General features: G+C 39.1%; 1 protein-coding gene across 1 annotated transcript in view; it reads left to right on the forward strand.

Annotated features, from left to right (window-relative positions):
* The window catches only part of LOC136879310 (uncharacterized protein KIAA0825), a 149,124-nt gene that overhangs the window by 114,972 nt on the left and 15,063 nt on the right, over positions 1-19,089 (forward strand). Inside the window, exon 12 of the mRNA XM_068229054.1 lies at positions 15,305-15,481. Within this exon, the coding sequence (XP_068085155.1) occupies positions 15,305-15,481 (177 nt within the window). The remainder of the gene's footprint in view (positions 1-15,304; positions 15,482-19,089) is intronic.

Consider the following 19,089-nt stretch of genomic DNA (forward strand, 5'->3'; position numbering starts at 1 on the left):
AATTTCTCCCTCTTGAATCTCCTCGGTTCCACCGAATCCAGTTTCTCTCCTGTCGTCCATCCGAATCCAGTTTCTCTCCTGTCGTCCATCCGGTCGCTTGGTCGCCAGGGTTCCATTCCGTGGCTCACTCTCTTTGTTTCTCACTTCTCATGGTATGGTGTGGGTACCTGAATTCTGCCTTTCACTGTTCTTCCTGACCTTCGGTGGTGGGCTATGGTCTCCAGTTAAATCCACCATGTGTACTGCTTCGGTGTGACATATCCTCGGGTGACTCTGGTTCGATGTCTGATCCAGCTGACGGAGTGTCAAATTGGCTTCTGCTGCGGTTCTGACATTTGCTGCAATTAACATCCTTTGCACTTCAGTGGGCAGTTGCATAGATATCACAGCTATAATTTTGCTCTCTGAGGGTGGTACATCTAGATCACAGAATTTTATCATCTGTGAGATGAAAAACTGTGAGAATTACGTGGGTAAAGTAGCAGGATATTTTCCTGAATACAACTCCATTCGCAACCCCTGATGAACGGTAACGTCTCAGGATTTTTTAGGTATGCCGCCTTAAATTCTTCATACTTGCTAAAAGTGTAACGGAACGCCATCAACCATTCCAGTGCCGAGTCTCCTAGAAATTTCTCTATAATTCTAAGCCTTCTTTCTGGTGGTATACTACAGTCCTGGATATAGTAATCCATTTCCCTCAAAAATGCACGTGGTGTGCTCTCATCCATTCCAGTAAATTTGCGGGGTTTGTCCTCGTCTGTATGCACAATATTGTACACTGGGACCCCTCCCAGTATATTGGGAGATGAAGTACACTCCTCTGGTCGTGGCAAATGTAACAACTCACTTATCATCGGGGGCCTGCTAGTTTGACTATGCTCCCTGTTCGATTCACGTTCCTCTTCTCTTCTATGCTTTGTTGTTGGATAGAGCACTTAATCTTGCTAAACTCCCTATTTGTTTGCAAGTCCAACAGTTTCATCTTATCTCTCATTTGTTCTAATTCTTTCTACACTGAGGTTGATTTGGTCTTGTTTTTCTGGCTCACCTCCACCCATGCCTGTATGCTAGACCCTATCGCTTGGCTATTAGCCTTAGCAGCTTCTCGATCTGACAGGATCATTTTCTGTATCTCTCTTCCCTTACCTGGAATTTCTTCCACTACTTCCTTTCTTATCTGTCCTTCCATCTCCTTCATCTTTTCTTGGGTTTCCCGTTGCTTTTTCCTCATCTTGCTCTCTATTTTTGTCTCGGTCTTCTGTTGAGCACTGGCAAGACGGTCGCTTACCTTGATTGACATGGCCTTGAATCGTGATTCCATATCCTCAGTAAGTTTGTCAATCGCACTACGGTTCTTCCCAATTTCTGTTCGTGTCTCATCAAGACTGGAAGTTATATCTCCTAGTCACCTATCTGTGCTTTCTGCACTTACCGCGCCACCTTGCTTTTTAATTCCTCAACAGAATCTTGAAGGGTTTCTATCTGTACTTGTACTCTGCTTTCTGCCTCTCCTAATCGCTTTTCTAACCTGTCCATTCTCTCCTTACAGCACTGTTGTACAGTGTCTATTTTTGATTCTAGCTCCTCCTCAGTCTTCTCCACAGCCTGCTTGAATTGTACATCCATCCGTTCACTCAACTCATCATTTTTCTCCGCGACCTGCTTGAATTGTGCATTCATCTTGGTCATTATTTTATCCATACGCTCCTGTTCACCAGTGGCGTATACTCAGGGCTACCAAGGCTATCGGTGAAGCCCAAGCCTCAAATGAAAATGATGGATATCTAAATCAAGTTATAATGTAAGCACCTGACACATTGTTCCATTTAAAAAACTTGAAAGCAATGAGGAAAAAATGTTGCTCTTATTTCTGAGAGCAAGGCACACATTATAATGTAAGCATCTGACACATTGTTCCATTTACAATACTTCAAAGCAATGAGAAAGAACATCGCTCGTATTTCTGAGAGCAAGGCATCGGAGACTAACATCACAGCCCAGGCCTTTGTCCCTCTCCCCTCGACTCCCTCGCGTGGCTTGTTGGCAAATGTTGTATAGGTGCAGGGAACGAGGGGATACTAACCTTGAGCTGTGCTAGGCTTCGGTCCGTCAAATCGCCACTGCTAACGAGAGAGACAGTGGTAGAAAGAGAAAGCCCAAAACCTTGAAGTTCTCCGGTAGTATTCAAATTGATGGGATTCACCCATTTGCTACAGTACCACAAGTTTGTTTTTGCATGTGCAGGACATCTTACGGATTGCTTATAGATAGATGAAAATTATTGGTGTATTTCAGTACTATTATTGATCTCAGAACAAATTTAGTTTATCTGAAGTTATAGTGTACAACGTGACAGTGACTGCGTGATGTTACTTTAGTGAAATGGCTGAACCGTGTGTAATAAAACAGTTGCTGGATAAACCATTCTCACAACTGAAATATGAAAATAAATTGCTGATAGTTAAAAATGGTAAGCCTACCCCACCTCTTCCTCAGTTACAGTGTGAGCAGAAGGAGGAAAATAAGAATCCATACAAAAGGTATTTCAACGTAAATAATTATGAAAAGTATTTATGGTTATGTGGCTCATGCAAACTTAACAAACTTTATTGTAGGCCATGGATATTGTTTGCAGCTGAGAAAACTCTCTGGAATATGACAGGTTTCGCAAGTTTAGCGTATTTAATTACTGCTTTAGACAAGCATCAGAGATTAACTAGCCATATAAGGTCTTTTACAGTATTGAAAACATTCGGATCTCAAAGGGTAGACCACTCATTAAATTTACATAAAAAAACTGCAGGTAATGTACATAATGAGAAGGTTAGGGAAAACAGAAATGTACTTAAAAGACTCTTTCTTTCTTTATTCGTGTCAGAAGTATCAACTTTACTTATAGATATTTAACAAAAAGCAACAAGATATCTACATTCCTACTATACAAATATACAAGTCTATTATACAATCACAGATAGAGCAGCAATATTCAAGAGCTATTCAAGAGTCATATCTACCAGTCAATATGACTTAAAAGACTTATCGATTCTGTGGTATTCCTTGGTAAACAAGAATCATCATTTAGGGGTCATGATGAAAGTGATGAGTCATTAAATAAAGGGAATTATATAGAGTTACTACAGTTTTTGGCTAATTACGATCAGGTTTTATCTCAACATCTGAGGACAGCTACGGTTTTTAAAGGCACCTCAGCTGTTATACAGAATGATCTAATTGATGCTCTGGCTAGTGATCAAATTAAATTAGATATCAATAAAGCAACATTTGTTGGAATTATGCGTGATGAAACTACTGATGTGACAAACAGAAGTCAATTGTCAACCGTTGTGCATTATGTTGATAATGGAGGGAATTGCCAAGAAAGGTTTCTTCATTTCACTGATGTAAGTTCTGACCGCACAGCTCTTGGTTTGTTTTAACATGTTCACAAAACTGTAGGCAATATAAACTCTTCCAAAAAACTAGTGGCACAAACATTTGATGACGCTGCAGTAATGAGTGGTCATGTGTCTGGTCTCCAAGTTTTAATTAAAACCCAAAACCCTGCTACCACATTTATTCACTGTTACAGTCACAGGCTTAATCTCATACTTTCACAATCTGTAAACTTCATTAAAGAAACAAGACAGTTCTTTGTTTCCCTTAATGGATTGCCTGATTTTTTCTCGCATTCTACTTCACGGACAGAGCCCCTAAAAGCCTTTACTGAAAAGAAAATGCCAAATATCACCCCTACATGTTGATATTTTGCATCTAGGCTTGTAAGTACTGTTCATGACTACAGAAGCCATCTCATTAATTTTTTCATCCATCGAAGACGAACCAGGTGACTGGTCTAGCAAAGAAGTCAATATGGCTTTGGGCTTTGTGCAATTTCTTTCTAAAATTCAAACCATCCTTTTTCCTGTATATATTCAGTAAAATGTTTACATTTTCTGATGTACTTTTTGATATCTTACAAAATAAGAGCATGGACATATCTTACTGCACAGAGAAATTAAATGAATTTGTAGACATGCTGCAAAGGATCAGAGACACAGGATTTGGAGAAATGTGGTTACAAAGTATAAGTGATTATGAGAAAGAGAGAGGAGAGCCTAGGTCGAAAAGGAGAAACTGTAATGAAAAGGAAGTGTATCTTTTGTGAAATTCTCAACACTGTTATGTCTCAAACTAAGTTAAGATTTGAATCAGAAAAGCAATTGAAATTTGTGGCTTTATTGGATTGTAAACGTTTTGGCAATTATATTGTGACCTTCCCTATAAACATATTTTGTGAACTCAAGGAACCCTATAGTTCGTATTTTTATTTAGTGGACTTAAAGAATGAACTGAAAGTGTTATATTCCCTTGAGGAATTTTCTCAAAAATCAGTGCAAGCCATTAGAAATTACATTAAAGTGAATGATCTCCAAACTGTGTAAACTGAAGTTTACAAGTTGGTTTTATTAATTTTAACTTTCCCTTCTACTACCGCAAGTGTTGAAAGAAGTTTTTCATCTCTGAAGAGGATAAAATCATACCTTTGAGCAACAAAAGGACAAATTCATCTTCGCATTGTCGATAGAAAAGGACATTCTTGTTTCCCTGAGGAGAATCAATGAGGAGGCCTTATTTGACAGTGTGTCACAAAGTTCACCCAAAAACAAAGACATCTGGGAATTCATGTACAGATAAAAGAGGTAAATGCATTTTATTTATTTATTTATTTAATTTATTAGATTTAAAAAGTGTTTTAATCCTGTCTGATTTACATTGAAAACTAACTGTAGTATACGTCAAGACTTACGTGATTTGTTTTTGACACTACTACCAGCAGGACTAATCGGGCATTCGCAGTACTGCCCAGTTAGAAAGGCTCCTCGCGCTCGCAGTGAAACATAAATTTGAATATCACCACTACTCAGACAGATTAATGGCAATACTAGAAGGAAAGTGAGCTGGCGATATGAAGAACAGCTGTTCTACGATGGGACTGGAGAAGACCCCCGTATTTTTATCTGCAATAGTTTTCGACTTACAGCATATTAAATCAAAAGATAACTGGCCGTGAAGATAAGACCCATGTGGTATGTTTCTCCAGTCAGTAGATAACAGAGTGCTAGTATTTCTCTACCATCTGCTTCTGCAGACACTGAAGGGCTACAGGTAAAAGCAATATAATATTTTTATAGGCAGATCTGCTAAAATTAAAGACAATGTTTCAGGCTTAGTGTTCTCTTTTGTTGTTTGTAATGGAGTCTGTGATCATGGGTCAGACACCTCCACTGACACGAGGAAGCTAAAAATCAGTGAACGACCGCTGAAAATACTGCAAAAGTCTATTGTATTTTACAATTTGCTTTACGTCGTACCAACACAGACAGGTATTACAGTGTTGATGGGATAGGAAAGGGCTAGCAGTGGCATGAAAGTGCTCGTGGCCTTAATTACGGTACAGCCCCAGCATTTGCCTGGCGTGAAAATGGGAAACCTCGGAAAACTATCTTCAAGGGTTTGAACCCAATATCTCCCTAATGCAAGTTCACAGCTGCATGCCCCTCATCAACTCGCTGGGTAAAATTCCATATTTTAATTTTATAATAATAATAATAATAATAATAATAATAATAATAATAATAATAATAATAATAATAATAATAATAATAAATGTCCACCTTGTGGTGTAGTGGTTAGTGTGATTAGCTGCCACACACCAGAGGCCCGTGTTAGATTGCCGTCTCTGCCGCGAAATTTGAAAAGTGGTATGACGGCTGGAACAGGGTCCACTCAGCCTCGGGAGTTCAATTAAGTAGAGGAGGGTTTGATTTCTACCTCAGCCATCCTCGAAGTGGTTTTACATGGTTTCCCACTTCTCCAGGCAAATGCCGGGTTGGTAACTAACTTAAGGCCATGGCTGCTCCCTTCCCTCTTCCTTGTCTATCCCTTCCGATCTTCCCATCCCCCACAAGGCCCCTGTTCAGCACAGCAGGTGAGGGCACCTGGCGAGGTACTGGTCCTCCTTCCAAGTCGTATCCGCCCGACCCAAAGTCTCACTCATCAGGACACTGCCCTTGAGGTGATATAGGTGGGATCCCTTGCTGAATTAGAGGGAAAAACCAACCCTGGAGGACAAACGGATTAAGAAATAAATAAATAAAAAAGATAATAAATAATAATAATAATAATAATAATAATAATAATAATAATAATAATAATAATAATAATAATAATAATAATAATAATAATAATAATAATCTATAGCTTCTGGAAAGGCTTGGTAGTCACCTAATGAAATGAATGGTGAAGATGTCATAAACACCCAGTCCCAGAGCCAGAGGAATTAAGAGTACGAGGAGGTTGATTTTTAGCTACCATCTCCACTGATCAGGTGTTGAGTATTGGCAGTAGAAGAGGCCAGGGCAGTAGCTTGTGAACCAGACTTAACACAGCAGGCTACTCCGATGGCTGTTAGCTGCAGCTCAAAACGCTTAACTCTTTGAAGGGCAGCCGACACAATTTGTAACCACCTAAACTCTCACCTCAAATGAACAGTGGTTACATACTGTAACAACCTGATATTAGTTGCTCTTCACGTTCACTAAACCAACTATCGGAAATGGATAATTTAAGTCTAGTGATAGCCCATGTCTTGATCCCAGCATTCGCCACTGCTGTTCACGCCTTTCAGTGTCTACTGCAGCCAAGTCCATCCTCGCCAACAAATCGTCCAACATTATCGCCATAATGCTTCTTTAAAATATGACAGCATGGCTGCTTTTCATCGCCAGTGGATTTATATCATGTTTACTCCAAATTCCATGTTTCATTAATTTACTTTAATTTTCCAGCTTCTATCATTTTACGTTACTAATTTCAAACAAATATGGCTCAACAATTTGCCATTTAGAAGCTGCCTAATAATCTCAATCCATGTTTTTATAAAATCATGATAATACTACATAAAATCGATCGTATCTGATAATTTTACTGATTATAGCCCCAAATGTATTATCAAAATGGATAGGATTCCTAATTTTTGGGCTCAATGCTATGTGTTAGACATCAACACATAACCATATTTACACCTATATCTCCAACTTGAGGCTAATATATTCCGAACAGTGGTTTATATGCCTCTAACTTTCAATATCGATGCAACTATCGCTACACAATTTCACTTGAGATTGAGGTTATCTTGAGTACCTATTTTACTCAAAACAGACAAAAATCTAACTAACTGACTTTACAAATTTGTTGTACGAAACAAATCCTAGACTGTGTACGTGTCGCTTTTTATCTGAAGGATATAACATCGTCCACTTTACCTCATATGTGAGAAAGCATTTTCTTGTTCTCGAACTCGAGTTGAGTTACTCAATTAATTTGACATGACTTACTAATCAGCCTAATGGTTCTCATTCACTTCCTATCTAAGATTAAGATTTACATTACTTAATTGCCGATTTCTATACCCAACGTGACCTCATGTATTTAGGAGTTACTGGTCTCTCCTAAACATTCAATTTCAATAGAAACCTTGCCCTTTCACATTCGCATACCAAACACATGTGGTATCGAACTCAGAACTATTTGACATGCCACTTAGTCTAACACGTTAGGTTGCCGGATTTTATGATTCCATCTGCACATCAAACAAGAGACCAGACTTCACCATTTCCAATTGTGCCAGGTTCAAAATTATCTATGCCTACTACAAATTTGAACTGCCTGGCATGTTGCCTTACACACTGGGTACCATCTACGGTCACTCCCTGACTTCAAACCAATAATCCTATTATAAAATGCCTACTTCAAAATTGCCTTCACGTTGTGGCACCGTTTATATGCACCGTATCCTGTCACAAATTCGACCTAGCTCAGGGTAAAAGCGTGTGGTACGTCCAGAAGTGGGCAACAAAAATCTCTAATTACTAAATTATACTAAAAGTATATGGACAGGAAATACAGACATATAACATTAGTGAATGAGAACGCAAGTATTCGGGTAATGTAGATTTATTAATCTAAAAACATGAATTTAGAGCTCATGCAAATCAAAATAGCAAACTAAATTAACGTAAAATCGATCATACAATTGGTCAGTAAAAGTGAGATATTCATTTACATAATTGACATGTTAGGAATGGTTTGACTGCTTCGTTGTATCCCAAGTCCTTTTCCTGTAGGCTCAATCAAAAACAGTCCATTAGATGCAAAAATGATACTCGACACACTAGTAAATTGTCTAACTGACATATATACATTCCGAATACTCGGACACAATTATATATTAAAAAACACTTGTTCAGGACTGCGCCTAAATTACCATTCCAAAATAACACAGATTCTAATCATATGGGTCTGTACCCATGTGCAAGAATCAGGGCAAAACCTGGCTTCCCTCAAATTAGCCAGCGGGCTAATATATCCCTGTTACATAACAAAGGACATCACAAGACAAACACGATAAATATGCAGGACAATAATAAACAACACCAGGTACACATAAAAAATCACACCTGCAAAATAAAACACACACAAATATGCACTGAAATTGATTAGAGGCGTCAGGATTCGATTCTGCCATATACAGGCTCTGAAGGTTATGTCTCAACAAGACCCAGCACCACCATCTTTCTCTACATGGCCTGGGCAATCAGCTGTAGAGCAACAAACATTTAAATAACTGGGCCAGGTAGAAAGTAGTTGGTGGAACTAGCGGAATCTCTTATACAAATACTTTCACCCATAGAGGGCTCACAGGCACAGCTGATTTGGGGAATTCTACCTGGGAGCTTTAACAAATGGTTGGGATCTGGCCAACTCCTTATCTGCACACTAGAGCACATTTGAAAAACATATTTTGCTCACACTAAGAAAATCACCTTATGTCTGTGCTGGAAAACTTTATGTAGATACACGGTTGAATTTATGTAAAATTATAGTGTGGGTTGCAACACCCCCTAACAATTACAGTTAATGACGTTCGGCTAGTAAATGGCATAGGGAAGTGCGCCCCAAGAAAAGTCAAAAATAGAGAAAACAGATCAGAACAATCAAATAATAATACATCAAGCATACTAGGAAGAGTACTGGAACCCACCCATAATAAAAAAACAAGAGGCAAGGATCCCAAGGAAATGCAAAGGCATTCACCACCAAAAAAAACCCCAACATTTTCAAAAAATTTAAAATAAAATTATATATTGATAAATGATATTTACATTAAAAATAAATTTGAAAAATTAATAAACTTTGGTAAAATAATAATGAAGAGAAACATGCAAATAACGAAATTAAGTAGGGAGTATAATTAATATTCAGAAAATAAATAATTTAACTGTAAATAAACCTAGTTCTGTAGTAATTAGTATATTCTATCACACAAAAATATCCTGGTGCACCAGCTTATTCTAAATGTCACAAAATTAACATATTAAATAGAATTTAAATTTAAACAAAAATGGAAAATGGGTTGGATGGCAAATAGGGGGCTTTTGACAGCACCCAGTGGAGGATCATTCCCACAATACCCACATTAACGTTGGTCTACAAACACATCATGTTAAATCCAAAACATTACATAAATGCAGACCATAATGTCCACACAAGCCCGCACAGAATCGAGAATATTTAGCCAAATAATAAATTATTTAAATTACAAAGCCATAATAGGCATAGAAATTAACAAATACACAACCCGATATAAATAATAGAATGAGGCAGTACACGCAACCACAAGAAAGTAAACACACAATCTCGCCTCAAGACCACAAACAATCCATTATTATATTTACAACGGCACACACAAGTTGACGCTATTCCAGACGAGACAATAATGAATAAATAATCAATTACGTAACTGCCAGGCACGAAGAGATAAGCAACAACAATAGGAAGAATATATAAGAACCACTCAGACTAGGGCTGTCCAAAAACCCTCAATTAAAACCTGAGAAGTTACAATTATTAACGTATTACTTCTTTGAAATTAATGCTGGTATATGAAAATAATTAGGACAATAATCTCATAAATCACCCGCAGTAGAGATGAAAACAAAGCACTCCAACCCAAATTATATATTCCCCAAGAGATATTAAAATTTACGATAATAATAATAATAATATTAAAAAAAAAAAGTAGATACTAGTGTAAGGGTAGTATTAGGTCAAACACAGCCACAAGCAGGCCGAAACACATGCAAGGATGCACGAATCACATATAAGAGAATTACAACCAAAAATAAACACAAATATGTGCACGCAATACAGCAACGATAGCGATGAAATATCATATAAAAATTTCAAAAAGTAACTGCACACGCATCCAGAACATAGCACAGAATAACACCCACAAATGCAACAAAAAACAGAATTAATCCAAAGGAAAAAGAAATTTAAATCAAGGCAACGGAGAATTTTGAAAGTTACCTAAGCACGACAATAGGCTTCCGTTACACACGACACACACTTGAAGCAAGAACGCCATGCCACAAAACTGAGATATCATATTAAGTCACAATAAACACACCAACAAGAATATAATTACAACACACCAGGAAAATAATATAAGCTTAAGGAAATCATTAAAGGCGTACTTACATTGATGCCAGTATAGCCTAGGTAACTTACCAGTGTTTGGCCTAACACTACTACACTCACAAGTAATAAAATAAAATAAAATAAAATAAAATAAAATACTACATAATTAACTCTAATGTAAACTATAATACATTAAAATACATTTATCCTCGTCGCATGGCAAGGTACACCATCCTTATTACCCAATACCGACCAATTTGGTCGTTATATTAGAAGCAGTACAGCAGTTATCTATGGCTACAACAGCCGTCCACTCTCGAGCAGTTCAAACCATCGACAGAGAGATTCCAGGATCACCACGAGTAGCGACACCGTCCAGCATGGGTACGCGCTCTGGCGAACAAGTTCAGTACACAAAATGGAGCTCAAATCATCGCACACAGATGGCGTAGGAGTTCGTTTAGCAGAGTCCACAGTACGAATATATCCTCCACAGATAAAAACTTTCAGGATAATTAGGTGCTGTAATGTCCCAATAGCCACACATACAATACATATACATACATACATTATCATTATAGACTGTTATGCCTTTCAGCGTTCAGTGTGCAAGCCTCTGTGAATTTACTAAACGTCGCCACAATCCTCGATTTGCAACTAGTGTTGTGGCCTCATTTAGTTCTATACCTCTTATCTTTAAATCGTTAGAAACCGAGTCTAACCATCGTCGTCTTGGTCTACCTCTACTTCTCTTACCCTCCATAGCAGAGTCCATTATTCTCCTAGGTAACCTATCCTCTTCCATTCGCCTCACATGACCCCACCACTGAAGCCAGTTTATGCGTACAGCTTCATCCATCGAGTTCATTCCTAAATTAGCCTTTATCTCCTCATTCCGAGTACCCTCCTGCCATTGTTCCCACCTGTTTGTACCAGCAATCATTCTTGCTACTTTCATGTCTGTTACTTCTAACTTATGAATAAGATATCCTGAGTCCACCCAGCTTTCGCTCCCGTAAAGCAAAGTTGGTCTGAAAACAGACCGATGTAAAGATAGTTTCGTCTGGGAGCTCACTTCCTTCTTACAGAATACTGTTGATCGCAGCTGCGAGCTCACTGCATTAGCTTTACTACACCTTGATTCAATCTCACTTACTATATTACCATCCTGGGAGAACACACAACCTAAATACTTGAAATTATCGCCCTGTTCTAGCTTTGTATCACCCACCTGACATTCAATTCTGTTGAATTTCTTACCTACTGACATCAATTTAGTCTTCGAGAGGCTAATTTTCATACCATACTCATTGCACCTATTTTCTAGTTCCCAGATATTAGACTGTAGGCTTTCGGCACAATCTGCCATTAGGACCAAATCGTCAGCATAGGCCAGACTGCTTACTACATTTCCGCCTAATTGAATCCCTCCCTACCGTTTTATACCTTTCAGCAGTTGATCCATGAAAACTACGAACAGCAAAGGTGAAAGATTACAGCCTTGTCTAACCCCTGTAAGTACCCTGAACCATGAACTCATTCTACCATCAATTCTCACTGAAGCCCAATTGTCAACATAAATGCCTTCGATTGCTTTTAATAATCTGCCTTTAATTCCATAGTCCCCCAGTATGGCGAACATCTTTTCCCTCGGTACCCTGTCATAAGCTTTCTCTAGATCTACAAAACATAAACACAACTGCCTATTCCTCTCGTAGCATTTTTCAATTACCTGGCGCATACTGAAAATCTGATCCTGACAGCCTCTCTGTGGTCTGAAACCACACTGGTTTTCATCCAGCTTCCTCTCAACGACTGATCGCACCCTCCCTTCCAAGATGCCAGTGAATACTTTGCCAGGTATACTAATCAATGAGATACCTCGATAGTTGTTGCAATCCTTCCTGTTCCCTTGCTTATAGATAGGTGCAATTACTGCTTTTGCCCAAACTGAAGGTACCTTACCAACACTCCATGCTAATTTTATTACTCTATGAAGCCATTTCATCCCTGCCTTCCCACTATACTTCACCATTTCAGGTCTAATTTCATCTATTCCTGCTGCCTTATGACAATGGAGTTTATTTACCATCCTTTCCACTTCCTCAAGCATAATTTCACCAACATCATTTTCCTCCTCCCCATTTGCTTGGCTGTTCACAACACCACCAGGATGATTTCCTTTTGCATTGAGAAGATGTTCAAAATATTCCCTCCACCTCTCCCGTGATTCCCTGGGATCTATTATGAGTTCACCTGACTTACTCAAAACACTGTTCATTTCCTTTTTCCCTCCCTTCCTAAGATTCTTTATTACTGTCCAGAAAGGTTTCCCTGCTGCTTGACCTAGCCTTTCCAAGTTGTTACCAAAATCTTCCCAGGACTTCTTTTTGGATTCAACAACTATTTGTTTCGCTCTGTTTCTTTCATCTACGTACAACTCCCTGTCTGCCTCGGCCCTTGTTTGGAGCCATTTTTGATAAGCCTTCTTTTTACGTTTACAAGCTGCTCTCACTTCATCATTCCACCAAGATGTTCGCCTTTTCCCATCTTTACACATAGTTGTTCCTAGGCATTCCCTTGCTGTTTCTACTACAGCATCCCTGTATGCCACCCATTCACTTTCTATATCCTGAACCTGCTTACTTTCTACTGTTCGAAACTTTTCACTAATCATATCCATGTACTTCCGTCTAATTTGCTCGTCCTGGAGATTTTCTACCCTTATTCGTTTGCAGACAGATTTCACTTTCTCTACCCTAGGCCTAGAGATACTTAGTTCACTACAGATCAGATAGTGGTCTGTATCATCGAAAAATCCACAATGAGTAGTAGATATGTAGACCAAATGTTCCGTGTGCCCTCGCACTGAGGATTATCTGTGTAATACAGATACATAGTTTAATCATACAGTTCATGTAATAGCGTCAGATCCCAATTTAATATGGTTATTGCAACAGTAATAATGTCATCACTCAATACACGCGTACCAGGCCAAGTATGCAGAGTTCAATTGTGGCATTTAATTAGTGTGAAAGCTCCCCCTTCACTGTAGTGTTGTTGGACATGTCAATATTGCCGCTGTTGACTTCTCGAAGTTTGCTACTCGGGAGCACGTCGAGCACATTGAATTTGATGTGGATTGCATGAATGTCGTGGAACAATTCTAAGCTGAAGAATATTGTGCCTGGTAAAGATTTATTCACATGTAGATTGGTGAAGTTTTATATCACAAATGCAGACATTGAACTGTGACAAATATTTTAAATTTAAGTGTAAACACCAATATATTTAATACTAATAATCATATCATATAACATTTATTACTGGATCTAGCAATGTTTTATACTAACAATCATGTTAATAGTAGATAATACAGTTGTTATATAAGTGTAATAAAGTAGCATAAGAATGAAAATACGAGAACGTCGTATGAACTTACCTGTGTAATCACAAATGTTTTATCAACTCAGTTCTAAAGTTTTAGTGTGGACTGCAAGTACACATAGAACATTCTAAGTCCAAGAACATTGTATTTTAACCAAATATATGTTATCCATGTACAGAATACTGGAATTTAAGTCTCGAATTCAGGTCATTTAACACGACGACTGTTCTAAAGCCATGAACAAGAAACTATAAATTGATACTATAACATTTTACTCATATCATGTGACATTCTTCATTGAATTTATTGATGTTTTAATTGTATTTTATGTCAACATTAGATCATATGACTGGGGCCAATGACCTTCAATGTTAGGTCCCTTTAAACAACAAGCATCATCATCATCATCATCATCATCATCAGATCATATGACCAGCTGAGGATAACCTCTAAAGAGGTCAAAACAAGTCCTGTACATTAATAAGACAAAATAAAGTACTGATTAGGTGTTCTGCACTACCCCAGATGACCATCGTCTGAGAGTATGGCAGCAACCTGGGGAGAGGTCCCTATCTTCCAACATTTTGGAGAGGCACAGCAGTGTTACTCCTAGCGTCATGGTGTGGGAAGTAATCGGGTATGACTTTGCATCACAGCTGGTAGTGATTGAGGGAACTCTGATGGTACAATGATACGTAATGGACATGCTGCGTCCTCATGTGTTACCTGTCATGCGACAGTATCGTGGTGCTATTTTTCAACAGGTCAGTGCCTGTCCACACATGGTACGTGTCTCTATGAACTGTCTGCGTGATGTTGGGGTACTCCCATGGCCAGCCAGATCCCCAGATCTGTCTCCTATAGAACATTGTGGTATCAGCTTGGACATCACCTCCGTCTCAGTGCCAGTATCTAGGATATATTGAGGACCAATTACAACAGTTGTGGGCCAGCTTGCCTCAGGAGAGGATACAATGGCTTTATGACACCCTTCCCAACCAAATCGGTGTTTGCATCCAGGCCAGAGGGAGTGCAATGTCATACTGTTAAGTTGGCTCATACTGCCACGTTCTTTTTAAATTTGAGTTGATTTTGTAATCACTGAAATAACATCACATACCCTCTCAACACGTGAATTTTCATTCCCTTTCCTCCTCCCCTTCTGGGGGCTTCAATTTGTTTGTCAGACAGTGTATTATCAGATCGGAAAGTCATTGCCCATTTGGAAAACTCTGTTGAGAAATTGTCATCCATGGCAGATCTCTAATATAGGATTGGAAACAAAAAAATCTTCATACATTTAGCATAGAGAGAAACCTAATATTTTGTTTTCGTTATGTAAAATGTAAATTCTGTTTCTGTACTTCTCAGGTGATGTGGCAGTACATTCAGCACAGCCACCATTGGATCTTGGGTCAGTTGGATGTATTGGAAGCAGGAGAGACAGCACCGATCTTACCACCTCCCATACCTGCTACAGCCTCTCGGCCAGCACCCACTAAACTTCTTCATACAATGTTCCACGTTGGCCACAGACATTTTGACCAGGTATAGTTTTGTTATTATTCTCATATTAGAGTGTGTAAGATATCGGACTACTAGAAATATACTCCATCATCATCAACATCATCAAGCTTGCCTGGTGGCCATGTCATTACGGCATCATGTCTTTATTGTCTGACACTGTGGTTAACTCGTTCAAGTCCCATGGAAAAATATTTCACCATCAGAATGTTGGCTAGTGGGTGGTGGCATACAATTTATGATCACTAGATTGCATGCCAAAAGGCTGAGTTCAGCTCCAAACTTATCTGCAGTGTTTATATACAGTGAGAGAGGGCATAAACTCTTGTGATGATGATTCGTCCACTGAATGGGGATGAAATGAAATGGCGTATGGCTTTTAGTGCCGGGAGTGTCCGAGGACAAGTTCGGCTCGCCAGATGCAGGTCTTTTGATTTGACACCCGTAGGCGACCTGCACGTCGTGATGAGGATTAAATGATGATGAAGACGACACAGACACCCAGCCCCCCGTGCCAGCGAAATTAACCAATTAAGGTTAAAATTCCCGACCCTGCCGGGAATCGAACCCGGGACCCCTGTGGCCAAAGGCCAGCACGCTAACCATGTAGCCATGGAGTGAATGGGGATGTTAAGCTTTGAGCAGACCCTTCGGTATTGCTCAACAGGAGTAGGTTATGTGCCAACACCAGGTTTCACCCTTTAACTACCTGTTATGATCATCATCACACAAACCCAGATGCACAGATTGCCCATGGGCATCAACTAAAAACACCTGGACGAGGCCTTTCCAGAGGCCTCACCACATCATCATCATCATCAATTTTTCTTTTCTAGCTCAAGCTGGGTAGGGATATTAATGGGATCTTTTCATCTTCTTCTGTCCAACCATCACTGCTGGTCCTTAACAGTGTTCCTTCTTGTTATGTTGTTCTTGATTGAGTCCAACCACTTTAGTCTGGGTCTACCTCTTGTTCTCCTTCCTCCAGTCTTTAGCCTCCATCAACCACTTCAGTATCCTTCCCTGCTCCATCCTTTTAAGATGTTCAAACTATCTCAGTTTAGCTTTTTCCACTGAGATTTCCTTTCTGACATCCTCATTTCTTACTCTGTCGTTCCCTGTCTTTCCTACTATACTTGTTAAAAATTTCATCTCACTGACCTGAATTTCACTCTCTTGTCTTTTCATCAGTGTCCAGGCCAATAATACATCTTGTACATCTCTTTATACTTCCTTTTCCAGTTAAATTCCCCACACTCTGATAAAATGCATTTCCTTGCATCCTTTTTTACTTATCTCCACATCCAATCCTGCCCCCTGCACCAGGCTTCACGAGTAGTTGAAACTTTCCAAAATTTCAAGCTCTTGCCTTCCAATTTTTATAGTACCTTTCCCTTCTCTTTCTCCTCTTCTTTTTCCTTTTTCATTCCATCTGATGAAATTTTTTTTTTTCTTTTTTGGCCATCGGGGAGTTTACCACGAAGTATCATGCATTTGGAAAACTGTATAGAATATTCCCTTTTTATTATATAATTTCTTTTCTAATACAGGCAAATAACTCATAACTAACAGTAGAAACAGTGGAATATGTTTGTTTAGCCATACTCAGGCATAAGTTCAAGTCCACCTTATGAAGAAGAGAGAGACATGTCTGTCTGTATCAACCAATCAACCTTGCTGCTACAACCACACTGATCAGTTTGGGACAGACTTCTTCAAATAGGAGAAGGTACAGTAAACCTTCACTATTCCATACTAATGAGGGTGAGATCTGATCCAAATTAGTCCAATCTGAATCATAAAAATATTTTCTAAAATAGTTCTCTGAAGCTACAGTAAGGGATTATTATTAAATCCATTTGGGCTTTCTATGGATCACGTTTAGCTCATGCTTTCTGCTTCCTGTTTCTTCTGCTCCCAAAACCTCTTCATTTGATTTCTCTCTGACAATCTGGCAGGGTCTGCTGGTGTTTCTCGAGTTTCTGGAACTCCTTGGTGTGTTAACCATCCTTCTGAATCCGTTTCTGTCCAGCATATGTTGAGCGTTTGGGCCTAGTTCAGATAGGTCTTTATTTACTTTGTTCATCCAGTTTATGGTGCTCTTGCATCTTTCAGTGTAATCCCAGATTCTCTTTGCCAGTCTATTGTTACTCATCCAGTAGATGTACCCAGCAAACTTCAGGTGTCTTTTTCTCATTTCATTGGTCAGTTCATTAATCTGTGTTGTTACACAGATTGTACATTCTTCAATCTTTCTATTATTCTGATGTTGCCTGTCTTTCTAGGGCCTAATATCTTAGAATTTTCCTCACTAACTTTCTCATCTTCCTGATGTTGGTTGGACATTCAGATGCTTCTGGCCTTATTACTGTGCTGTTGTGTCTTAATCTTGTTCTGATGGACAGTGCCTTCTTCTTGTATACAGTATGTTCTGTGCAAAATGCCCCAATTGTAGGTAGGTCAAACAGGGAGGAACTTTAATGTTCGCTATCTTGAACTTAATTATTATCACCATCAAACACAATAAATTTTCTGCTAAGGGCCAGCATGTTAAAGATTTTGACCATCATTTCAGTAACATCCAACAGAACTTGAACATATTCAATTTCAGTCAGAAAGGCGTCCTTCTTAACATTACTGAAGAGTATTTTATTTCGCTTGACCAGTTTACCAATCCTACTTTCAATATTAAAGAAATTTGTAAAAAAAAACAACACTGATGTTCTTTTGAATTCTATAATCCCCATAAAAGCCAAATCATCATCATCATTTCCCTTTATCCAGCTGTACCCGGGTAGGGGCAAATATGGTTCCTCTCCACTTTCTTCGGTCTTTCCACCACTCCTCCTCCAACACTGTGTCCCAGTCCAGGTTTCTTTCTATAATGCTGTGTTGGATGGTATCCTTCCATCTCAATCGTGGTCGTCCACGGCCTCTCCTTCTTTGGATTTGCATTTCCATCACCTTTTTTTTGGCATTCTTTCGTCGCTCATTCGCTTTATGTGCCCAAACCATCTTAGTTGGCTCTTCTCTATTCTATCATTAGCTGCCTCTGTGGGTCCGTGGTAGAGTGTCGGCCTCCGGATCCCAAGATAGCGGGTTCAAACCCGGCAGAGGTAGTCGGATTTTTGAAGGGCGGAAAAAAGTCCATTCGACACTCCATGTCGTACGATGTCGGCATGTAAAAGATCTCTGGTGATACATTTGGTATTTACCCGACAAAATTAATTAAATCTCAGCCATAGACGCCCAAGAGAGATCCGGTTTACTCTAGGTCCGCTAGATGGCAGACAGAGTAAACCGGAACGTCGAAATTGACGAGCAGACAGCCAGATGGCGTCAAATCGAAATGTCTGCAAACGGTAGCTGAGGCCATACGATTATTATTATTATTTATTATATCATTCATTTTTTCCACTCCAATTTCTTCCCGGATTTTCTCATTCCTTATTTTGTCTCTTCTACTCTTCTGTTTCATACTCCTCAAGAATTTCATTTCGGCTGCCTGTATTCGACTCTCATCCTTCTTTGTCATTGTCCAAGTTTCTGCTCCGTAAGTTGTTATGGGTACGTAATACATCTTGAACATAGTATCCTTTGCTTCCATTGGCACATCTTTGTCCCATAACATA

The sequence above is a fragment of the Anabrus simplex genome, chromosome 8 (genome assembly GCF_040414725.1).
Source record: "Anabrus simplex isolate iqAnaSimp1 chromosome 8, ASM4041472v1, whole genome shotgun sequence".
In the NCBI taxonomy this organism is placed as follows: Eukaryota; Metazoa; Arthropoda; class Insecta; order Orthoptera; family Tettigoniidae; genus Anabrus; species Anabrus simplex.